This window comes from Pararge aegeria, chromosome 6, assembly GCF_905163445.1.
Source record: "Pararge aegeria chromosome 6, ilParAegt1.1, whole genome shotgun sequence".
In the NCBI taxonomy this organism is placed as follows: Eukaryota; Metazoa; Arthropoda; class Insecta; order Lepidoptera; family Nymphalidae; genus Pararge; species Pararge aegeria.
Genome location: NC_053185.1, coordinates 10764329 through 10790317, shown reverse-complemented (window position 1 = coordinate 10790317; position 25989 = coordinate 10764329). Strand labels below are relative to the sequence as shown.

The following is a 25989-nucleotide window of genomic DNA, read 5'->3' as shown; positions in this document are numbered from 1 at the left end:
TTAAAGGAATACTTTGAACGAACGAACACTTTACAATACATAATAATATCAATCAAGTACTGATACAAACATGAATTGATTTATCGTGAGTATCGAGTCCCGAGTCTTATGGTTCCATAACTAGTTACGTCGCGATGACAAATGTCAAAACGGGCCTATTACTTTTTTCCGACTATAGTGCTCTTTTAGCTGGCGGTCACGCAATACCTACACATTTAACCAAGGGTATTCCAAATACTCAGCCTACTTTAAAAAAACTTTTACCCTAAAGTAAAAAGCACTAGTGTGTTAAAATCAACTTTCCGCACGATATACAGCTAAATGAAGTAGCATTATAAGAGTAATTGTATTAAAAAATATAAATTGAAGTTTCTATAACTTTCATTTCAAGTCATTATGTTTTTACGGAAGCCAGAAATGCTCATAAGATCATGTGTTAATTCCATATAATGTATTCAGTTCGTAATAAAACAAATTTGTTAAGACGAAGTCAGGTTCATTTTAATAAAGGCAACGTTGACATATTATTTATTATATCTATTCCAGTACAATTACAAAAGTTATTTTTTTTTACTTAAACTTAAAACAATTTGTAAAATTACTATGTAATATGTGGCAGTGACTGATAAATTAATCATTCTTCATTAATTTCTTCTTCCTATTTTAAGTGCTATATACATTCGAAACAATGCTGTATTAGTAACTTAAATTTAATTATGTGCATGTGATAAATAAATATGAAGCGATTCCGCTAGTCGGAATCTGTTGTGATTCTATTTTTGTAAATAAAATAACATTGTGCCTACGTTGATTTTTATTTAAATCAATGCGTTTTTACCAAGTGAGTATACAACTAGAAACTTTTACAATATAAAAATATTAAATATACGTATATTTACTTTGGAACAATCCACAAGTTTGCAAGTCCTTGGAAAAATAAAGGAGTTATTAACACTATCTAGAAATTGCACTATGGGGAATCATCGAAAGGATTTGTGGTTACCTGATGATGATCGTCCGGATAAGTATACACACTGTTCTGCGTTCCACTAATACTTGGCAGGCCCACAGTGTTCATTGGGGAAATTATGACATTATTATACTTTGTTGGTTCTTTGTTTGTGGAATTATGCCTTGCTATTGCGGTGTAAGTGGGTGTTGATTTTGAAGGCATATCCCTAATTCTTGTCGCCGCTCGATAGGTGCCGAATTCGTCTGGCGGTGGCGGCAGTGAAAAACCGTCGGAGTTTTGGGTGAGTTCAGATGTTTCGTCGCTTATTTCTTTAGCGGCTTTGTGACGCATTTTCCTTGGCATTGTGTAAAACGTGTTCATCTGAAAATTAAAATTGTTTAAGGTAGTATAAGTCCTCCAATCCGCACTGGGTCCACCAATCCACAAAGTCACTGGGCCAGTGTGGTGGACTACGGCCTAAACCCTTCTAACTGTGGGAGGACACCCAATTTTGTACACATAAATATAATATCTTAAAAACACATTAATAAATTCTTTATTGTGGTTCAAACGAAACAAGCGTGAATAAGCTTATCTCTTTTCGACTACTACTAGTGGAATTTATAATAAAAGTCTCATTCATTATTTATCATCATCTCAATATCATCGCATTAATTTCAACCGAATGTCGACCACTGCTGGATAGCTATTTTGTAGGGAGTTCCAAAATCCACGGTTCTTCGAGCTGTCTGCCCCGCCCATTGCCACTTCAGCTTCGCAACTCGTTGAGCTTTGTCGCTAAGTCTTGTTCTTTTACATTTCTGATAGATCGTGTAGAGGTCTAGGTAGGTCCATAGTAAACCACCAGCGTCTATTCGTCGATCTAACGAAAAAAAGATTATTGAAATAGTTATTTTCTTACCGGTTTGGGTACATTGTAGCTGGTTTCAGGCGGCAGATGCATCACTAAATGGTCACAAAGCATATCCATCTCTCTTTTCCTACTGATATTCTGTAACGAATGCACCCGGCAGCTTGCGTTGTGTCTCGACAAGTCGTTAATTTTCGGTGCGTCGTGTTCTTGCTTGTCGTGCATGTAACGTGCCGAGTGGAACGAACTGGTTCTCCTTACGTCGTAATTCTTAGGGGGGTACTTCGCCATGGCCCGTCTGAAGGATTCTGTTCGTCTAACATTAAATTCGCTGCCATCATCGCTGTCGTTATAGGTTTCACATGTCTCTATGAAATAGAGAAATTACTTAAGTTAAATTATTGATTACTAGCTGTGGTTTCGGATGCGCCACAACGTAGTGTGTGGTCGTACCGTTGAAATTATTTTTGCGGTTATCAATATAATAATATGTCATTAACTAAATATAATTTGATGCTCACACTCACCATCAGTATTAAAAGCGCAGAGAGGTGGATCTTGTAACGCACGCGGGATGTCTGGGCGGGATCCGCGTTCGTGTGCGCACAACACAAGACCGCAAGCCGCCAACGCCAACAAGGCAACTCCACCGCAGAGGGATAGCGCAAGCGTGGTTATATTGGTCACTGCGCTTATAGTCTCCGCTCCGCCTAAAGTACGAAAGATGCTAGTATATTATCTGTAGTAATAATAGTAGTACTATTTGGAAGCGGTGATAGCACAGTGGGTAGATCTGCGTGCGGGCAGTGCTTGAGCCAAATCTCTTCGTACCTTTCGATGCTTTGGGGTTCGATGGGGGAAAGATAGAACTGAATCGAATAGTTCTGGAACACACTCCGAAATCTTGTGAAAAACATATTATATTATGCAGGCAACTCTTGTCTGAGGGAAAGATTTACAAAAAGGAGATGAAGTTCTTTCCTTTCAACCTTCGGGCCAAGACAAGGATAAAAAATGTTTCATTTCAAAGCTTAGAAGCTTAGATGCTTGCTACTTGTATGCAAATTCAAACTTCTCCAGAACTTGAGAGTTTTGTTTTATTTGTTAGTAGGATTAAGATACCTACATGTAAAGAATCGGCTAGAGCCATCTTATCGAGATATTTCAACAGTTAAAACCTACAACCAGCTAGGACAAGGATAAAAAATGTTTCATTTCAAAACTTAGAAGCTTAGATGCTTGCTACTTGTATGCAAATTCAAACTTCTCCAGAACTTGAGAGTTTTGTTTTATTTGTTAGTAGGATTAAGATACCTACATGTAAAGAATCGGCTAGAGCCATCTTATCGAGATATTTCAACAGTTAAAACCTACAACCAGCTAGGTTCAAATTATATTTACCATTATTTTCATCAATGATATTGGCCTTTTCAATTTCAACACTTTCGCTGTCACCTTTCTCGTTAAATGCAATGATAACGAACTTGTAGTTAGCTTGTTTAGGTTCTTGAATCATAAACTTCGGCTCCTGATTTATAATAGAAACGAGTTGTTCATCTGAGTCCAAAGAATACACTATAAATTTAAACTTCTGAAAAGAGAAAATAGTTACTCGCATGTGTTGCAAACGCGAAAGTAGTACTAAAATTAATCATCCAAATAAAGTAAATCATCAATTTATAGTATTGGTTTATGATATTGAAATTATTTCAAGGTTAGGATTTTCCTTTTCATTATTACCATAAGCATTCTCTAGCATGCGTAAAGAATTTCACTTCTTATACCTACTCTAAAAGTATTTCTTTTAAACATTTAATGGAAAAATTTAATATTACACATATCAATGATATCTGGGTAAAACAGATCTTTTGAATGGACCAACCGAAAACTGGGTGTACTTTAAAGGATATTCACCAGCACAATCTTCTTCACTAACTAACCTGTTGTATTCCTCCATCGTGGCCCTCTTCACACATGACAGTGATTTCCTTCAGTTCATTTTTGACCGCCTCGCAGTTCGTCGGCGATCGCGGAGCCGTTTCATCCGTGATCATAAACGTACACCTCTTCGGCTGAAGCTCGTTGTTTATGATCCCGTTCAACCCCCAGCAATATATTAGAGCTAAGTATAAAATTAACCCTTAATTTTTTTTTCAAATAGTTAAATCAAATAGTAAAGCTGTAGACCTTTTAGATTCTTAATTTGGAAGCAAAAGATATTCCAACTAGATTCCTATTTTAGAAATAAGAAAACTTACCGTTTGTTCCATTAGGCCTTTCGTATGACAAGAATGAGTCTTTTGTTTCTAGTGCAATTGAGTGGTTGCTTCGTAGTTTGCTGCCATTGACTTCGCTTATCAGCAGCCATTGGTACGATGAGGGTTCCGGATTGCCTTTCACTTTACAAGTTAAGTTCAGGCATTCGTTGTCTCCGACACCATATTCAACTACGGTTTCGTCCTCACAAAATGGTGGGTCTAAAAAAATGTATTCTATTAAATTGTATGCGGAACTGAAGAAGTCACTCAGCTGTCTATGGAGAGATAGCTCTTAGAATCTCTACGCAGCTGTCTATGGAAAATGGTATATAAAAATCGATGTAGCTCAATGAGTCACACTGCCGCTGTAGTGAAAATTGGCATTACACCGCTCGGAGAACGGATGGCTGTATTGGGGACCCAAGGTTCTGGAATGGCGACCTCGCCTCCTCGACTGGAAAGCACAACGTTGGTCGACCCCCAAAGAGGGTGACAGACGACATCGACAACGACGAGACAGACGATGTCGTCTGTCCCCCTCGTCGTGTGTCCACACAAGCGGCACAAAACCCAGGAATTTGGATCTATCTACAGAAGACCATGTTCAGCTGTGGACTTCTATCGGTTGATATGATTATGATCAAATATTAAGTACCTTGTATACAATGATGGTCGGTTTAGTTTTCTTTTAATTTTGAATATAGAAAAAAAAATAATGAATATAGACTACCGATAGGGGGCAAACTCAGAGAAGCGTTTTCAATTATTTATAGAAATCTTACACGTGACATCGATGATAATAGGCTCACTGTAGCTGGACCCGACGTCATTTGTAGCAGCACACACATAATCGCCAGAGTCTTTTTCACTTACGGAAGTCAAGGTCAGTGCGGGCGCGATTGCCGTCTCAGTATTTTGTAAGTTTTGGGTAATTATATCTTCCTGTAAGAGACGGTTATATAAACTTTTTAAATAGAATAGAAGAAGCCACAAATTTGGTTTTATTGCGTTTGAAGTCAACCACAGAGGGAATCACACGTCGCAGTGAAATGTGCGTAAGTAGATAGCGTATTTTTAGAAATCTGTCTGGTACTGTGTATGCAGATTGATTAAACTATGCAAGTTTTTTTTAATAAATTGCCATATTATTTAGTATGTGTGGGTCAAATGTGACTGAAACCAGTCATCCCCAATTGATTAAGCTGATATTTTGCATGAAAATTTGGTTTGGAATTTTTATATAAATATTGGATGCCAATGACATTGAAAATTCTTAGTGACATTCGAATCCAATGGCGTTAACAATTTTCAATTTTGTGTGCACCCCCATTATATGGGATATTGGATATTAGTGAGATGCGCTTTAAAAAAAAAAGGTTGCTTTATTAGTTGCTATTTGTTATATGGCATATCTATGTGTTAGGGCGCAATGGGCGCTAAGAAATATTTCCCAATGTGATAAACGGTGAATGGATTTGATATGCAGGCTACGTTCAACTCACCTTATGAAACCAAATTAGTTGATGAACGGACGGATTTGCCTGATAACTGCAATTCAATGATACGTTAGAACCTTTAACGACTGCCAATGTGTAGTTCTCCAAGGCTTCCTCCACGACGATTTGTAAAACTGGTGGATCTGAAATTGATACCTCGATGAGATTTTTTTTTAATTATGTCATCGTCCGTGTGTATCTGTTATTTGAGTATTTTATAATACAGTATCTACATTATAATATTTACATCTTGGCAACACTATTCAAAATTCATGCAACTTATTTTTTCCCTATGAAATCACTAATTAACTGGGCTTATCCAGAACTGATTGTAAGATAATAACAATCACCGCTATTTTTATCGACTTTATCTCCTTCTATCTTCCTTCTCTTTCCTCTGTTTAAAGTGTTACGGGACTTGCAACCACGGCTATACGCCAGAAAATTATAGGTGTACGCCCTCTGCAGAATTAAGCCCGTGTTAATAAACTGGTTCTCAAATTCGACCAAAAGGAAGTATAATTTGGTATAATTTGAGAACCAGTTCTTTGAAACAGCTTGCCTTGCCCACGGCTTTTGAACTAGCATTTTTACTGTAGTAAATCTTCGTGTTGACGTGATTATTTTTGTGGTCTCTCCACTTACAAACAACAGCACAGTTAGCGGAAAAAACTTACACAGCACAGTGAGCGGCAGAGCGGAGGCGCAGATGAACTCCTCGGTGTCGCGTTTGTACGCTGGGGCACAGCAAGTCACCTGCGACTCGTCGTACTCATGTGTGATGCTGAGCTGGACTTCGCTTACGACCAGGCGTTGGGACGATTCTATCTGTTGGTTTATTATAAAAGTCTAGTTTATTCATCAATATTACTAGAAAAATGGATACTGTAAGTTCCTACAGAGTTTTAATACAAAATACGCGGTGTCAACATTTGTGGTTATCATCATCACCAAAACGTCAACCAATGTAGTCCACTGCTCGACATAGGTATTTTGTAGGGAGTTCCAAATGCCACGGTCTTGTGCGGATTGGGCAATGAGAAGGGTTCAGGCCGTAATCCACCACGCTGGCCTAGTGCGGATTGGTGGACTCCACACGCCTTTGAGAACATTATGGAGAACTCTCAGGCATGCAGGTTTTACGATGGTTTCCTTCACCGTTGAAGGTGATATTCAATTGCTTAAAATGCACATAACTTAGAAAAGTTGAGGTGCGTGCTAGGATTCGAACTCGGCCCCTGAAAACGAAGCCCAAGTCAACCACCGGGGCACCGCTGGCTTAATTATTAGGTAGGTATAAAAAAGTCATTCTACGGATCTCCTCATTTCTAATTACGTTACGTAATGGTCATCATCGTCATCGTTAAATCAACCCATTTCCGGGCCAACTACAGGCACGGCAGGCACCTCACAAAATGAGAAGGGCATTAGGGTATATAAATCATAGCTGTCTCTATCATGGGAAGGGTGACGTATACGTCAAAATTTAAAATTCTTGCTCACCGTCGTATTTTGCTCCAAATTGACCAGCTGAGCGTCATCCAGCCTCCAGACGACAGAAGGCAGCGGCCTTGCGCCGAGGACTCTGCATTGAAGCGCAAGCGGCTCATCGGCTCGCACTCGACCCACAGAGACCGAGTCGGCTTTACTGCCCGCCACCCGCACTGAGACTAGCTGGGGTGGTACTGTGTAAAAAAAATTGGAAACTTTTCGTTACATGTCATGTTAGTTAGCCCTAGACTGCAATCGCACCAGCACGGCTAGCATGGGCAGGAGACATTTTCACCCTCGGGGAACAGTTGCGTGCACAGGGTTTTTGACTGGTCAAAAACCCTGTGCTGTGTGTGCCTGGTTTTCCTAAAGAAGGAAGTTGGCCTGAACTTGAAAAATCCTTCCCCTTTAAGTGTTATCCAAAAAAGAATTGTACATGTTTGTAGTTCATAATATAACTTACTCAATTTACAATCTAAAGAGAATTCCCGTCGTGATGTACGTTAGTATTTTTTTTACTTCTGTTGGAGTCTTGTTATCAATGTAGTTTTTCATTTAATTTGCCAGGTTGCAAAGAGAATACATAGCAGAATTATTTATATAAGTACCTACTTTGTACTATTTATTTTTGAGTATTGAAGATACAAATATAATACTTAGTCTCTCCCAAAAAAACTAATAATTACTATCTAGTTTTCTATATTTATTATTGATTCAACTCTTAAGGTTGTAAAGAGAATCGATTACAGGTTATATGATGTGTTTGAATAAATTATAGTTAAATTGTAATTCAATTTATTGATTTAAATTTGATAAATTTATTCATGTAATATGTTACACATAATAGTCCTAACTCATTCGTCCTGTTTTATTACTTTTTATGTAACATAACATTATTATAAGTGAAGATTATCTACTGTATCGATTTTATGTACTTAATAAATATTTTTTGTAAATTGTTTAGGTACTGAAAAAAAATTATGTGAAGGAAAAGAAATAAAATCAAAAATAAAAAACAAGTCGATTGGTTGCTTTTTTGGGGCCTAAAGTAAGGACAAACAAAAAACACACTTTTGCATTTTTAATTAGTAGATAGAGTAAGTCAGGCAAAAATCTTAAGTTGGAAAAAACTTTACTAGTTACAATATACTCATCCACTTACAGTACATATCAATGGCAACGTCGATTGAAAGTGGCGGTGTATTTTCGTTGTTTTTCGCGAAGCAGGTGAACACTCGGCCGTGGTCCTCTCGTAGCAGCGGACCGTACCTGAGGTCGCTGCGAACGCGTTGCTTAGAGAGCGGTGTCGCTGTGTCCTTCAGAAGCCGCTGACCCGTCCACCAGGACAACGAAGGTGTGGGATTGCCTTAGCAAAAGAAAACACTTACAGTTAGTAACTACACTTAATTTTTTCTAAATTGTCTTGTCATCATCATCATAAAAACCCTTTACCGGCCCACCACATGGATCTCCCGCAATGAGAATGGTGTAGAGTTTAGGGCGCAGTTCACCACGCTGGCCTAGTGCGGATTGGTGGAACTTGTCTTATCATGTATAAGTACAATCTTTTCATTACTTTTAAATGTAACGTATTTTTTAAAAATAATAAAAAATAAATAAAAATGGATTTACTTTGGGTAAGTGTGTTTACATATCCTCCTATCCTGAAAGTGTGGAGATTTCTTACTCAATCACGCAAAAACGGCTGAACGGATTTGGATGAAATTTGGCATGCATGTAGCCCTTTACTTGGAAAAGAACATAGACTATCTTATATTCCGATTCCTTTAGTTCCCGAGGTAAAATTAAATATTGTTTACGAGGTAAGCCGCGGCCTGACTGATCGGTATAGGAAAGGACATGTATTTTCTATACCGATCCACACATTAAGATTAAAATTTATTAATGAGCGAAGCTATACCTACACCCTATTCTGAAGTCCACGCGGACAGAAGATAGTATACAATATATTATTTTCTTCACAATTTAAAAATATACTTTACAATAGAAAGTGACAATATTTTTACAAAAAAAACCGACTTTGTTCTGCATGTAGTAGCTGGTTCCAGGACTCAGGTGGACCTCTAATTGAACATAATGATTTTATTTATATATTTCGTCACCACACAGATTTTATGTAACTACAAACCTACAATACTTTATTAATTCCATATACTTAATATAATAACTTTGTATGGTGGCAAAGTTTGGGAATGAACGCAACGAATTATCTCGACTACGTAACGTCTAGCTACACCTAACCTCAATCGAAATCGGAACGACTAAACTTCAACATATCATAACATAGTTCTAAGTTAAAAAACTTAAATCTCTTTCTACCTTTAATGTGTTTATAAGTGTACCTTTATAAGTATTTTTAAAACTTATTGCTGCAAATTCACTTATTACAAGAAATGGTAAGTAGTCACTTATTTATTATTTCATTGCGTGTGTTCTAACTTAAATGTTTTTGTTAGTTCTCTGAATTATTTTATTTCTTATTGTTTGGCAATTGAACTTATACGAGTATACTAAACCTACTTAAAAATTATGTTGTTGTTTTGTTAATATTTTATGCTACGAGTATATACCGTTTATACTAAGTTATAAATTCTTAGTTTATACTCGTTTATACATGGCTGCCTCATTCCGTGAGTAATAATATTTCTCTGGATGTCTTCAAGAGAAGATGGCATTATGTACGTGTACAATAAAGAATAAAAAAATGTAAGTACAGTAACTTAGGTACATTAATAAAATACCTACTTTTTACTTCTATCTATTGTCATCAAAATTAAATTATAAGTTCTCGACTTGACCACGACTATCTGCCCCCCCCCCCCCCCTGGCGCCAAAGCTGGATCCACCCTTGGGTACCTCGCGCAATCAGACGTATCAGGTAAATTTGGTGAAGTATAATAGATTTACCTTCGAAAGCGACGCAGAATAGGTAAATTGTATCACCGACGTAAAAAGGGCCAATGTTGCCACTCGCGTTGGATCCCATGCTCGCCGTAGTAACGCACGTTCCGTTTTCATATATCACCCAAAGCTTTTGCGGAGGCTCTGTAAAACATTTCAATGGGATCATAATATTATCTATTCTAAAATTCACAATGGAGATATCTTAACATATTTTGTATGACGTCAGCGACATATTTAATTGCCACATGTTTGGTTATAATATACTACCGATGTATCGAGAAACAATCGAGCTGAGAAATCCGGGCCGATCCGGGATGTCAAGGGAGGTCACCTGAATATCAGAGCTGTAGCAGAGAGCCACAAACTCAACTCAACACTCTGTTCTGGTCTAATGGGAGGTTTCGGTTAGTTACCTCCCTACCAACACATACGTGCCGCTAAGCGATTTATTACCGTCAGGTAGAAACCGATCTTGATCAAAGCAATCGTGAAATTTGGACAACATTTTGAATAAACATAGTAGGTATATGTATGATCCCCCAATTGTTAAAGCAAAAATTTGACTGGCGACAATGAATAAATGCAACTTAAAGTTTATTTCGAGTAACCCGAATGGGCTATTTAAAGTATATGATAATGACGTAATATTTACATCACTTGTTTGTAAATTGAGTGAATTGTTCCGGCGCTGTCAGCTTCCTCATTAAGCCGCGGACCAATTATTCCGAGCGCGCTATTTCTCTAGAAAGGTAAACATTTACAATCCAACTTTCCACCGGCCATTGCTTTTAAATAAAGATAACAAAGTGTAAATATTTGCACTAAGGTAGAGGCTATGTAGAGGGGTAGGCTGGTAATGAAGAGGCAATTAAACCACTTTGCTTTTTCTTAAATTTTAATTTATCAAAGGTTTTTTTTTGTATGCAACTTTTCAGTAAGACCTATGCCCAGCAGTGGATGTCCATCGGTTTATGTGATGATGATGACGATGATGATGAACTAGCCACAGCCGAACCCTTCAGAATAGACCAGAGAAATAAATAAGAAATAAGATTTTTTTATAATTCCCAAATTGCCTGTACCGGGGATTAAACCCGGGACTTCCCACAACACCACAGCGCTCAACACTCCACCAGGGAGGTCGCCAAATAATTATTTTTGAGCCCTCCTTTGTTATCAGTTTACCGTGCTGTGAGACAATATTATTTTAGTTCCACGAAGTAAGAAAGTTTTTAAGCGATGGTTCGATATCATTACCGCCGGCTGACTTAGCGTACATAAAAAATAAAAAACTAATTTTACAGGAGAAAGTTTACTAAGTAAAATATTCTTACGAAAAAATGTGTTTTTTAACAAAATATCAAATAAATGCAATTTAACTTCACATTAACCGTCAAAAATATAAAAAAAAACTAAACGTATTTAAATATGAGTGTAATTTTTTGTGATTCCTCTACAATTAACCCTTCTTATAAACTGGTTACTGTTTCTAAGTGATAATGCCGTCTGAGTCGATTAGTCTGATATCCCTATTATAAACTCAATATTTTATTATTTATTATATTAGAAGTAAAAATAAAGATGTCGTGCAGTTTACTAGCCTAAATAAAATTAGTAATTCATTCAAGGGTAATAATATATTTTATTTTATAACAAATTACCGAATGAAACCTTTGAGATGTCTTTCAATAAGTTCAAACTTTGTATAAAACGTAAGCTTATAGAAAAATTATATTACAGAAACAAACGGTAAAAAAACTTGGAGATAAAATGCTTTAACTTCATAGCAAAATATTGATTGATTGTGATAACAGAAAAATAATTGGCTAAGTTTATTGTGGGCTCTTAGGTTTAAGTTACCGAAAATACTAAGTTATCATCATCACCACAATAATGGAAACATATTCACAATATACCTATATGAAGTCCTCATAAGTGCCCATATATATCCATAAAACTTAATAACAAGACACTAGAAATGCTCTTAACTACTTTAAGTATCTATAGAAAACACAACGGCGTGATAGTTTAAAAATTATAATAAAGTCCCTAACTGTCATAAATATCTTGATAAAATTCGAGTGCTCTGAGTCTCGTTCGCGACGACAAGGTTTCTATGGCCTACATGAATAAAGAATTTTAGAATTTGACTTTGAATAGATACTTGCCGATAACGTTCAGCTGTAAGTAGGTCTTGCGTGTGGGACTCGACGCGAAATCTGCATGGCATCGATAGAAGCCAGCGTCCGCAGGTCGAACTTTCAGGATCTGTAGTTTGTCCACACCTTCGCCCTCCGAGGCCACAAGGCGGTATCGTTCGCCCGAAGACATCACTCCGCCCGCACCGCGAAGGTCTCGACTGCTGGTGCAAACATAAATATTTACGGGCTACACAGTTATCATCATCATTACCGGCAATTACAGGGAACGGATCTCCTCAAAGAATGAGAAGGTCTTAGGTCTTAGTCTCCGCCCAGTGCGGAGTTGCTATGGAAAGTCTCAGGCATGCAGGGTTCCTTAAGATGTTTTCCTTAGTCGTTAAAGCAAGTGATATTTTATTATTTATTTTTATTATTTCACAGTTTGTCGAATCTTATAGATCCACAGAGTTCTATAGTTATAAAATTATTTTCTGTTCAAATGGCAGCAATTTATTGTAAAAATATTTTGTTTTAAAAATGCTTCCATTTATTCCTACTATTTTTCATAGACTACAGACTGAATTAAAAAATCTACGGCATAATATCATAATTATCAATATAAAAATAAAGTGTTCAAATTAGGCAGAGCTACAAATGCAAATTTCAGCATAACAGTTACACTATGGGATACAAGCCGTGTTAAGTCCCATGTGACTGTGACCCGTATTTCTGTAGTCTTTTTGTTGAGATTAGTCACGTTTTCAAGACACGGAAGTGTGTTCGGAACCATTGATCACGCATTTGCTTCCGCATTATACCTACATTTTCATACAAATAATATCATTGCTTCGTCGCGACGAGTGTTTATATGACCTAACCTATCTATTTAATATAAAATATTAAAAAATAACAATGACTTTAGGGCTTTTAGATTTATCATTTATTTGCTTGTGAGTGATTCAGTTGCTTTCGCTTGAAATCAATCAAGTGTGAACACAATGATCTTTTTTGGCAGCGAAGAGAACATCTCAAAAGATACCCGAACAACCTTCTGAGGGAGAGATAAAGTTTTGGCCATCCTCAGCACTTATTGGACCTCGCTTACTCTTTGACCTGATGCATATACAAATTATGTCTATAGACAAATAGAATAAGTAGGTTTGTAGGTAGGGTCCGCCATACGTTTAAGGTCACAAATCATTTATCAATTAAACAGTTACGATTCATAACTAAATAAACGATGCTACGTAGGTCCCTACTGCGCTTCAAATATTAAACAGACATGGTGGTTAGGGAGGTATTTTTGAAATTAAAAACAGTTTGTTATTAATTATAGATCTAAGCTATTCGCCTTTGGAAAAAAATAGACACTTATGTAAGCTTCTACAACGTGTAACAGAATTAAGATATTTTATTGTAGGTTGCAAAAGGAATCACCCTATAAAATAATAATTAAAAGAAGCATATTTTTCTATACAAACGACCACTCCGCCACCACCACGACCACCTAAAACATTTTAAGTGTTTACGTGACAACCCTATTGAAGATAAAAGACCGACACGCGCATAGTACCTAAACTACCCGACGCGTGCTTAATAAACTGACAGGAGACTCATGATATTAAGTTTGCATGTGATGTTAGGGCTGTATCTGATTCTTTCCGTAAAAACTACGGCAGTGGTTTACTCAAAAGCTATTAGGTTTTCGGTTTCACAGATTAGTATCAAAGACATAATGTGCCTATAATTCTAAAGCCTGTGAAGTATTATTTCTGTTTTCATCTAGGTATTGTGAAATGTTATGAAATTAAAAAGAAAATGAAATGAAAAATGAAAATACACTTTATCGTTCACCTAACAGAATTAAATATAATATGGTATGGTGGTGATATATAATATTGTGAGCCGTTAAGAGAAATTATTATAACTTCATGAAACTTTATCTTATTATACTATATAGGCAACCTACTAGGACACTATATTATAGTACAAGGACAGGTTAAGTACCTACCCCCTTTTCAAATCACCTTGTATTTAAAAGGTATTAGGAGTGAGTTCAACTACCAAACTGGTAGTTTCTGAATAATGAACAAAGTATTTGTTTATTACAGAATTAAATTTATTAAGGAAGTCAGTTGAATCACTTATCAACACTTGCATTACTCATGTTTATGATGGATTTGTGATCATTATCCAATTACTACCCCTTCACTCAATAACCAAGTATTAGGTATACTTTAGTAAATCGGCATCACTGTGGGGGGCCGAGTTCCAGCATCCCAGCACGCACCACTAAGTTTTTTAAGTTATGTGCGTTTGAAGCATTTATATCACTTGCTTAAACGGTGAAGGAGACATCGTGGGAAACCTGCATGCCTTAGAATTTTTCGTAATGTTTTAAAAGGCGTGTGTAGTCCACCAATCCGCACAAGGCCAGCGTGGTAGACTACGGTCTAAACCGTTCCCTTGGTGGGACGAGACTTGTGCCCGTGTAATGGGTTGATATGATTATACTTATGAATACAAAGCATGTTTACTAACGACCTACCGAACGTAATTCCAATTCTCCGTATCTGCACGGCTAGCATCTAGCATAGGGGACATTTTTCTCCCCGAGGAAAGACAAAATTTTATCTGCCCCCACGTAGAAAGTATAATCAATTAATATACGTGTAGGTACCTAATAGTAGAAGGGGGTTATTTTAGTTACCATGCTTCGGCAGGTGGAACAGTAAATTTTATTCCCCGTCAGCACGGCTAGCATGGGCAGGAGACATTTATATCCCCTGGATAAGATAAATTTATCTTCCCCACAGATTTATCAACTCTCAGAGCACTGGCGCACAAGTGGAAATAATATCCATAAAAAATATGTGTATTAATACACGGGGGTAGCTCTGCAGGGCTAGCACGGGCGGGAGATAAAAATTATATCCCCCGATTATATCCTCTGACAATGGATATAACTAACGTGCCCACCTGCTAAATCACTGGAACATGGAATAGGAGAAGTTTACCCCCGTTTATATATATATGTATAATACACATATATTATTGGGATATTATTTCCACTTGTGTGCTAGTGCTATGAGAGTTGATAAAGCTGTGGCAGAAGATAAATTTATATCTTTTCTAGGGGATATAATTGTTGGGCAGGAGCCCATGCTAGGCGTGCTGCAGGGGATATAATTTTTATTTCCTCCTTATGCAAGCCGTGCCTGAGGCGTTACGTGAGACAGTGCCCTTCGGAGAACGGTATTAGTCTCGCAGTTACGCTGCAGTGCTTTTCTTTCCAGTGTGGTTCAGCCTTTAATGCATGATTTATTCTAATTTTATGAAAAGACTAACGATCACGCCCCGGCTTCACACGGGTGTAACGTAGATTATAATTTGGGGCAGTTTAGAGTAGGTACAAATAGAATGCCTACCTTCTGACATTAATTAAGGTTGTGCCAGCGTTTGCAATGCAATCGCACAAAGAAATGTTTGTCACATTACAAATCCTTGAATTGACTTGCCTTTCTCTTATATAATATACATGTTTACTACATATTATGTACATGTTTACTATATTAAATAATATACTTATATGTTTACTAAACATCTTTGTGTATCCATGTTTTATATATAAGTACACCTTCTTCTTGAATCAATCTATGTATTTTTTACTCCACTACAAGTTAGCCCTAGACTGCAATCTCACCTGGTGGTAAGTGATGATGCAGTCTAAGATAGCGGGCTAACCCGTTAGGGAGTATGGTAGTTATACCCTTAATTGGTTTCTACGCGATATCGCAGCGGAACACTAAATTGCTTAGCGGCACGCCTTTGTCGGTAGGGTGTTAACTAGCCACGGCCAAAACTTCCCACCAGACCGGACCAGAGAAAATTAGGATATTATTAATTCCCAAATTCCCATGCCGGGTATCGAACCCGGGACCTCCTACTTAAATTCACAGCGCTCACCGTTGCGACAGAGAGGTCGTAAAATTGCTGAAAACTTAATTATAATCCGTTGCTTGGTTTCAAAGATCCACGTGTAATTACCTATAAACAGCGGGAACGACTTATGATTTATGCTATATTAGGATGATAATTTTTAAATTTATAAATAATCACCTATAAAAGGCGGTCGTGGATCCGTTTCTGTACCAGGCCAGGATGTTGAGTCTGTCACCTGGGTTCTCCGCCGTCACGTTGCATGGTAACTCGACACTATTTCCTAAAACTGCTTCGACTGAAAGTCCGCAACAGAGAAACATGAAATTTTGAGTAAAAAGTGTGAATCTTTAACATGCATCATTATTTCGATGTACTGATGGATTTTTATTATCCATTGTTGGACATAGGTCTTTTTTCCATAGTCATTGATATTGACTAAACTTATGGGCCCACCTGCGAAGCGGTGATAGCGCATTGGGTAGGAGACGACTTCACTTTCGGGGAGCTGAGTTCGAATCCCAGCGCGCACCTCTAAGTTATGTTACATTTCTAAGTTATGTGCGTTATAAGTAATTAAAATATTAATTGCTTCAACGGTGAAGGTAAACATCGTGAGGAAACCTGCACGCCTACATTCTTCATAATGTTCTCATAGGTGTGTGGAGTCCACAATTCCGCACTTGGCCAGCGTGGTGAACTACGGCCTTACCCCTTCTCATTCTAGGGGGAGACCCGTGCTCTGTAATGGGCCGGTAATGGGTTGGTGTGATGATGATGATGGCCCACCTAAGCAAGCCCACAGTGGAATGCACAGGGTTTTTGACCAGGTTGTCCATAGAGAAGGCATAAAATGGAAAAATCCTTCCCATTTATGAGTTATACAAAAAATTAAGGATAGGCAGGCAAGACGTAGGGTCTTTTCGCCTTTTCGCGTCCGACGCCCAATTGGCGTCCAAACGACGGTACACTGTTTTACAACAGTGAAAAATAACAATACCGACACACCAATCTAAACAAGAGCGCTTCTATTGATGTTCGGACCTATGACAGGTACTCACACACAAACAAAAGATCTGTGCGTGCAAGCCAAATTTAATGAAAAATAAACTAATCTTGCATGTGCAACCAACAAGTGCTGACGCGCGAATGTGTTGTAAAAAAAATAGTGAGCAACTGTACTTTTCACGGTAAGTATTAAAGGTGTTTATGTGAAATTTAGAATACTTTGTTATCCCTAGACCTTAATTGTGAACCACACTATAGGAATAACGATGTTTGTGCTTATATTTTTCTACTGACAGCTTTATATAAGGTGGACGCGAACTGGTACATAACATTTATAAAAAAAACACTTTGCGTCAGCTGTGGACGCAGATTACTCTAACTATTTCTCAGTCAGATGTTTAATTAAATACGATAACATGGGAAAAACAATATAAAGTTCCTATCAATTTTAACAACATTAACATGCATAATATGATGGCCGATTTGCGTTGTCCTACTTTAGAAACCCTATAACTGCCTGCTTTTGTGCATGTATGAAGTGCACGCCACTGCGAGCTCAACACCTATAAACAGAGCAACACTTCCCAGACCACGCGTGTACCTTAGACGTCTAACAAAGTGCCGCACTGTCTCCATCAAGCTGAGCTACAGGTGTTATTAAGCCTTCGTCATCATCATCAACATTCGCTCCATTATAGGGCTCGGGTCTCCACTCAGCATGAGAAGGGTTTAGGCCATAGTCTACCCTACGCTACCCTGGCTACGTGCGGATTGGTAGACTTTAAACACCGTTGAGAACAGGTTTCCGCACTATGTGATTAAGCCTTAGTCGCCTGTAATTACACCGGCAACCACGCCCAGAAAAACGACTTTTCTACAGATTATTATATAATTGCACCCCTTAAAACTGAACAGTTTTTACTCTAAATTTAGATCTAAGTATTAGTTATATTTTTTGATGCCAACACCAAAAAAGAAAAATCGAAACGTTTCTCTGGATAGGGACACCCTGATCAATTACACCTAGCGGTATGAAATATACTTGACGACCAAATTATATCTGATAAAATATTCTGATACCAAATCTGAAAATAATCGATCAAGTCGTTTCGTAGCTGTGGGATTGCGACCACAAACACGTAAAAGTGGTTTGTTACATTATTGGTATTGCAACAATAGACAATCTCAAATAAAACTATGCATACGAACCCGCAAGCAAAAACGAGTTTATAGCTGTCAATATTGCGTCGAAAGGCATTGAATCTTGCGGTTGAATAAATACTGTGTTGGTCATATTACTATAGCTAGAATACAGAATATTGTTATCCAAGACTTCTGTTCCACTTGACTCATTTTTTCTATTATCTAGACAAAAACATTGAACCATTATTAATTTTCTTGTATGTTTTATTATTTTTCTAAAATGCAGGTATTTTTAAGTTAACGGTTGTTTTTTATCATTATCAATTATATCATAATCTTGATATTTTAGATCGAATATTCGGATCCTTTATAACATTTAAAGTAACTATGCTCGGTAATTATTGAAGCAGCCTCTTAAGATACCTATTCTTTTTTTAAATCCCGGCCTGTTAGGAAAACCGTAAACGTAGCGGCTAATTAGATGCATGGCGTCTTCTTAAAATAATTTAACTATAAAAAACCTGTGTTTCTGGAATGAAGTTCTCTGCTGATCCATTAGTTAGGTACTAAGGCTGTTCAACCGTTCTTTTTGGAAACAAAGTTTACTAAAACCACGTTTTGACAAATGTTCAAATATTCAAACTGCAGCACTGAATCCATTAGAACGAGTAGACTGTAGACTTTAGCTTGCCGTTTATTTTGTACGGTGAAATTGGCCCTTAGTTATTTAATGATAGAAGTATTTTAAGTTGCTATCATACTATGGCATCATCGTATGGCACGCCATTAGTTATTGATCCATGGCATCCCGTGGTTTTGCGCGAATCCCTTCGTGCCAAATATAAGAAATAGGTATACTTACAGAAACTTTGCAATATATTTTTAAGACAAAGCATTAGTCATCATAAACAAAAAGTGGATATAAACAATCGACTAACTAGAAACGGACACAATTTAGTGATCTCTACACGATTGATGAATTTATTAACGACAAGGCTGCTGTGAAGGAGGCCACCCCACCTCTATCTCTCACAAGATAGAAAACTCTAAAGATTGTGAAACTGTAAGCTTTTCCCAGTAGAATCTGCTCTCCGAACCAGTGGTAGAATCACTACAAACAGACTGACTTGACTTTTCAATTGCTTTTAAACTAGGCCTACTTGAAATGGCATGGCGTGACATGAATTTTGAATTTGAAGTTGATTCCAAGAACATAATATAAGAATCCGCATTCATAAAGTACCTAATAGCTAAGAATTTATTTAGAGTTTAAATTACATCCACATCCGAATATCCGCTCTCTACTGATGTTATCCTAATTATCCAAAACAGGATAACAATATTCTCGATATACAGAATTTGTGTATTTTTTTTAATTTAGTAAATATAATATGAGTTTATCGATATTTTAATCAGTTAAAATAATATCTACTTACACTGTTACACACCTATTCCGAGGCCTGATAAACAGACTCCTGTCATAGGTATTTAATTAGTTTTTAGGCAGATATTCTACCAAGTACATAGGTTTCTTAATAAATAAACAGGTTATTTAGGTACATACTCAAAATAAATAAATAATATAAACACAAATTACCTGTTAAAATATCCTGTGCATTGAAACCTTTAAGTAACACAACCGCGACCGTAAACAAAAGTACACTATACATTTTCACACGGTGCTAAAACTAAAACAATTGTATCCTATATGACTTAGATTGCGGCGCGCAAAATTGCACATAATATTATTATTGGAAGTCGAAATTGTCGCGATTCGGTGCGAGCATTGCTCGTGAGTCGTGTAGGCGAGCGGCGGACACGCGGTTCAATTGGAGCGTTTGGTAGCAATAAACGATGTCGTCGGTCCAGGGAGCGCAGGACTCCGCTTCCGGAGCGCCCGGCCTCGTGACGTCACACCCGCCCGCCGCTCCGCCGCCGCTCAAACACTGCCCGCCTGCCTCATCGTTTACCTTTAGTTTTTAATTGGTGAGGTCGAAAAAATTGGGTCACTACAGTTTTCAGTTGGATTTACTTATGGCTTTTGCTTATTTAAGTCATCTATATCTACTTATCTAATCTCCGAATCTACTATCCAGAGATGCAGTGGCATATCCTGAATCGGTGAAAGCCTTTTGGGTATGGCTTAGGCTTTCGAGGACACCGAATGTCAGTGGCGTGAATAGAACTTTTGACTGGGGTAGGCATAAAGCAGAAAGATGGTATAAAATGGTAAAATATAGGTAGGTAGTGCTTTTGTGCATGTATGAAGTGCACGGCGCTGCCGAGTTCGATCCTAGGCAAGCAACTAACTTTTCTCTAACGTTCTTAGCATTTTTAATTTAAGCAATTAAAAATGACTTTCTTGTAAGACATTGTGAGGAAACCTGCATAACTATGAGTTCTACATTATTTTTCACAAGGGCGTGTGAAGTCTACCAATCCGCTCTTGACCATCGTGGTGGACTACGGCCTCATTTTTGCATGTTGTTGCCGTCATGGGTTGATGGTGATGATGAATGATGATATCCTTTTTAAAAATGATTACTTACGTAAGTACGTAAGTCCTACTAATACTCGTCAAATAGTATCGTATCTCGTGTATATCCAGGATATTACCCGGAATCACGTCTATTTAAGTTAAGGATTTTCTCTACTCAACCAACTATTATTCCTTGCAACCCAAACTTAACTATTATAATATAGGTACTTCAAATAATAATGACAATATCTATGTTCAGAGTGACATACAGCGATAATTATTGAGCGTCTGTTTAAGAAGTAGGTAGGTACTTGTTATTAAAAATACAATAGTCAACTACCAATATATTTAAGCTGCAGTTTAAAAGAGGAGCTAGGAGGTCGCCCGCGCCCGCTCTGCGCCCTGGTCTAAGAAGAGCCCATAAAAAACATAGCCAGGTTATTTTTTGTTATCACCATCTCACAGTCGAGTTAATGTTTAGCTATGAAGTAAGACCAATTCGTAACCAAGTTTTTGAATCATACATGTAATCCTTAATATTATAATAGGATTTTTCTATAAGCTTTCGTTTCATATAAACATTAAACGTATTGAAAGACATCATAAGGATTTCATCTGGTAATTTGTTATAAAATGATATACAGTTACTCTTAAATGAATTAGCAGCCTAGTTCAAATATTAAAATTGTTACAGTCCACTTATTTTTTAATATATACTTATTTTATAATTATATCTCCCGATTTTAGCGCCTTACGAGGGAAGAAAAATTACGTATCCATCTGCCAGAGAACGGTAGGAGAGAATAGGAGGAGCACAGAATTAAGAAAATACAGAAACCTCATTCAGCCATTATTACACGCAGTGCATTGTTTCCAAAAACGGTGAAAACACACCGCGCACATCTCACTACACACCCACGGAATGTAGCTTCCAAACTATTCCCATTTTCCCGATTTTACGGTTAACGTTTAGAATATTAGTGGTAAAATAATAATACTGTCAACTGCGAAATGGAATGAAGTGACCATCCGCCCGTTCGAGAACCACTAATATAGTAGAGTGGTTTTGGATGCTTTAATAATAGTCGTGTTCAGCATTCACGGCTTCTGTATGTTCCTAATTCTGTGAGGAGAAGGATACCCTCGTATATTATTTATTTTCACCTGCGCCTAAGCTCGGAGAGTTAATAAAACTGTTGGAGAAGATAGCATTTTGTCTTTTTCAAATTTTTTTTTTTTAAACTTTAATTTTTAGTCAGTCGAAAAAAAATACGGAAGTGGAGTTGCGTGCATAAGTAGTGAAATACCTACAAACTCAAGTTATAAGTAAATAATGCAATTAACCGTATTGAAAACAGTATATCTGTTCTGAGCACTAGGATGGTCGTTTTGTTTTTGTTTGTTTGTTTATTTGTTCTCACTATAGGTAACAAGATAATCAAGACATGCAGCATGTAGACATGTAGTGATGTACAAACGATACTTTTCTCCAGCAAAAGCACCCAGACGTTACGAAAGTACGGCTTCACAGTTAAAACCGTTTTGTCGGTAAAATATTGCATATCTCTATGTTATCAAACGTTGATTCTGGAGACAGACTTTTGCTGGGAAAATTAATGGCTACCGCAGGTTATTTTTTTAAACAAATAAAATGCAGACCTTTTCACAAGCACAAACTTTTATGGATAAAGGAATTTAGGATATTCACAAATGCTTTAATGAGCGAACAAAGAAAATTGCTATCACAGCAACAACTGCACTGCCAAGTGTCCCAACTAATAGTTTTTTTGTTCTCCTGTTCCTTGAATCCTTTGATAGTATCTAAAATACAAAAAAAACTTAGCAATTTTTGTATAATATTTATATTAATAAACAAACGAACAAATTACAAAATTAAACAAATCAATTATGAAGTTAATAAACACTTTTACTACAGAGACCTATTTAATGATAGCACATAGCTTGAGCCAAATGCGAAAAAAATCATCTTATTGGGTACATCTCTAAATTTTTTTTATTTTTCTTTATCTTTTTATATTCTATGATTACCATCAAAGACTTTTGTACCGTTTGGTAGTGATTTGCTGTGGCCTGTAGAAAAAACAGAACGTCTGGCGTTCTTTTCTGAAAATGTACATGAGAAATTCCCCACATTGAAATAGAGGTAATTTAGACCTTCAAGATTTAATTAATTTTGCTTTTAATCTGTAAAGAATCTAATGGAGTTGTTGCTGTATCAACTTACCCGAATTTGACTGTGGAGGGAGGTTTCCATTGAGTTTAATACATTTGTCATATGACTCAAAGTGTTAATAGCAATGTGTGATGCATACTTGTCCTTGTAAATCAAACAATCAGGAACTTTTTTCTTTTTTAACACTAATGTATTAGTCATCATACTTATGTTTATCCTGTACATATGCTGTGAACTCTCTTCCAAAATATCTACTATATCCATAACGTCTAAATTAGGGCTTATTGCTCTGTAGAAGTTGAAAAAATTTGTATTTATAACCAAATAAATAGGTTTTAAAACGTAAAAATAATGATGTTTGAATGCATGCATCAAATAATGTTGCATGCATGGATTTGAAGCTACCAGTTTGTCGGTCATCACCATCATATCAACTCATTACTGGCCCACTACAGGGTACGGGACTCCTCTGACTATGTGAAGGGGTTAAAGCTGTAGTCCACCATGCTGGCCATCTTTGAGAACATTATGTAGAACTGACAGGCATGCAGGTTTACTCAAATGTTTTCCTTCACCGTTGAAGCAAGTAATATTTTAATTGCTTAAAAAACACACATAACATAGAAAAGTAAGGGGTGTATGCTGGGATTCAAACTCGCCCCAAAGTCCTAACCACTGCACTATCACTGTTTCTTCAGTTTGTCTGTATTCCTACCAAAACACTGAAGTAGCATTAATTATATTAGGTATACTTTAGAGTATACAACATAAAAAATACACTTGAGAATTTGAGGAATTAAAAAAATTTAGGATGTTTATTTTCTTCCATTACTGTCTTCTGTTTTGTTGCATTAACTATTTTAAGACGTACATCTATAGATTTTTTGGGACAGCTCAAGCAATTTTGATAACAGACTGCATTATTGTATTTGATACTGTTTTGTGCCTTATGACCCATGATGATGAAGGCCCCACATGCATGGTCAATAATGGGACTGGTGGTCTAAACCTTTTTTTTAATTACTTATAATTGATTACTTACGTATGGTCTGTTTCCTCATAAATAGGTAGATTCTTCACTTCTTCTATGAGCTTAACTCGGATTTTTGGATCATCAACACCCAATTTTACCAAGTCTTCGTCCGTTAATTCAATGAGTGTGCATTGACCAATATTGTGATCTCTGAAGGAACAAATGTACTGCTGTTATTACACAGTAATATTCATATATTACTAAAATGAAAATGAAATAAATATTTCTAACCTAAATATATTGGTGTACTTTTCTGCGCCTAGACCAATTAGAACTGCGCTCATAGACACATCGAAGCCGTTGGGGTCAATAAGGTTTTTCGTTGGTAATTTGTTAATTAAATCTTGTTCATAGTCCATGCCATTCATGGTGTAGGTTTTATTGGTTCTTTGATCCGTTTGCTTGTTGCTCTGGTTTGTTTACTTTTCTGTTTGTTTACAAGAAATTACTGTCTGTCTTGTCACTGTCTTTTTCTTTTCTTTATACTTTCCAGAAGGCAGAGGTATATCAACGTACAGCCATGTCGCTCTGCGATTGTCTGTTTACATGTAAAAAAAAATCTCCATAGGGAAAAGGCAATGAGTACATTGTCGATAGTACTCATCGACAATATTTCTGTTAAGACTTATCAAATTACAAAATATTAAAGCAACGTTTGTTACAGGTTTCCATCTGATTCTTCATTAAAACCATCATGGCTGCGAAATATGAATGTTGTAAGTTGGGGTTCTAAGGTGTAGTGACTTAACTTATGTTTCAAACATAAAAGACGTACCACTTTAAAAAAGTACATTATAACAACATAATTTTTTTAAGATCTTGGACATAATTTAATTATATCTTAACAGCGTAAATACCGCTTTACTTGAAATACTTCTTTCAAAATCTAAATTTTTAAATTAAATACGAGTATTTGTCATAATATGTGGTAAGTTTACCTTTTAATGACTGCTCAAAATGAGTTGCAAATTAATTTACTCTGTCATGAAATGCTGGTGTGGCTGGAAATTTACATAGGTAAGGCATAATATAATCTGTATAAATTTTTATTACTCAACAAAAGTTACAGTATCGATCCAAAAAGGTAGTCTTGTCGTTGTCTGTCCGTGTAATTGTCTCTTCATAATGCAAAAAAGACTGAACGGACTACAATGCGACTTGAAATGAAATGCAACTTGCTTTGGTAAGTAGGTACTTACTTAAAGCAAATAAATATCAATTTATACTAATGTGGTTGCCTATCCGTTTACGCCGTGAACTTCATCTACTTTCCTTCTTTTATTCTATTCTTAATAGCATTTATCTTCCTCTTATTTAAGGGATCGTTTTCGCTTTATTTCTTCTTCTCATTCCAACCTTCGATCCCGCCTTGGTAACCGTCTGGTACACCCATTTTGTAAAATGAAGTTCTTCAGTAATTCTTTCACCTTTAAGGCAATTATACTCTGGAACAATCTGCCTGCTGAAATCCGTGGAAGTAGTTTCCTTCCGATATTTAAGAGTCGTCTGAAGGACTACTAACTCTCTTTGAGTGATGAAATTTGAAGCAGATTCTTTATAGTTCTTTCTTTTAAATTGTATGTTAAAATCTCGTATTTATATTATGTTTGTTATATATTTATATATATTAGATATATTTTGTATATTACGTATATTTATTTAAATTATATATGTATTTGTATCTTTACATTTTAGTATTTATGTATATCTATCAACACTCTTGGCACTATCCCGTTCTCTTGCTGTAAGTCCTATCTACAAAGGTTGCCTGTAAGAGATTGCTTGCAGCAATAAGGCCGCCTTTGCATGTCTAGATTGTGTACTGTATACTCCTTACTGTTTCTTTTCCTGTATGTTATACTTACGTGCAATAAAGTTTTTTTCTTCTTCTTCTATTTATTGGCTTGATTCAACGTTGCTTACCCAACTAAGTAATGTGTGGAATTTATGGTATTAATGCTAGTGTATCTTTATATTATTAATAGTAACAATGTAGCATGTCTCCGGAACGTTAATTTGTGATTGTCAATGTTTACTCCTTGATTGAAGATTTTAAATA

The 25989-nt window shown here is 36.6% G+C and overlaps 2 protein-coding genes across 3 annotated transcripts; both read right to left on the bottom strand.

Annotated features, from left to right (window-relative positions):
* Positions 1 to 472: 472 nt before the first annotated feature.
* Positions 473 to 20043, bottom strand: LOC120624726 (titin-like). 2 transcript variants are annotated; one of them, XM_039891411.1, is made up of 15 exons: positions 19822 to 20043; positions 16254 to 16371; positions 12162 to 12355; positions 9997 to 10134; positions 8231 to 8434; positions 7081 to 7262; positions 6255 to 6405; positions 5584 to 5720; positions 4864 to 5023; positions 4082 to 4300; positions 3764 to 3945; positions 3225 to 3414; positions 2351 to 2533; positions 1875 to 2191; positions 473 to 1333 (listed from the first exon to the last, which is right to left on the bottom strand). In XM_039891411.1, exons 1-15 carry the CDS (start codon positions 19892 to 19894, stop codon positions 971 to 973), a joined length of 2811 nt encoding a protein of 936 aa, XP_039747345.1. In that variant the 5' UTR covers positions 19895 to 20043; the 3' UTR covers positions 473 to 970. The 2 variants fall into 2 exon arrangements, with proteins under 2 accessions (XP_039747345.1, XP_039747346.1); XM_039891412.1 differs by having other exon boundaries at positions 12162 to 12352.
* Positions 20044 to 22363: 2320 nt separating this feature from the next.
* LOC120624530 lies at positions 22364 to 24447 on the bottom strand. Its single transcript, XM_039891130.1, has 4 exons — positions 24162 to 24447; positions 23940 to 24080; positions 22949 to 23186; positions 22364 to 22524 (listed from the first exon to the last, which is right to left on the bottom strand). The coding sequence occupies exons 1-4, from the start codon at positions 24296 to 24298 to the stop codon at positions 22408 to 22410; spliced, it is 633 nt and encodes a 210-aa protein (XP_039747064.1). The 5' UTR covers positions 24299 to 24447; the 3' UTR covers positions 22364 to 22407.
* Between the last annotated feature and the right edge of the window lie 1542 nt (positions 24448 to 25989).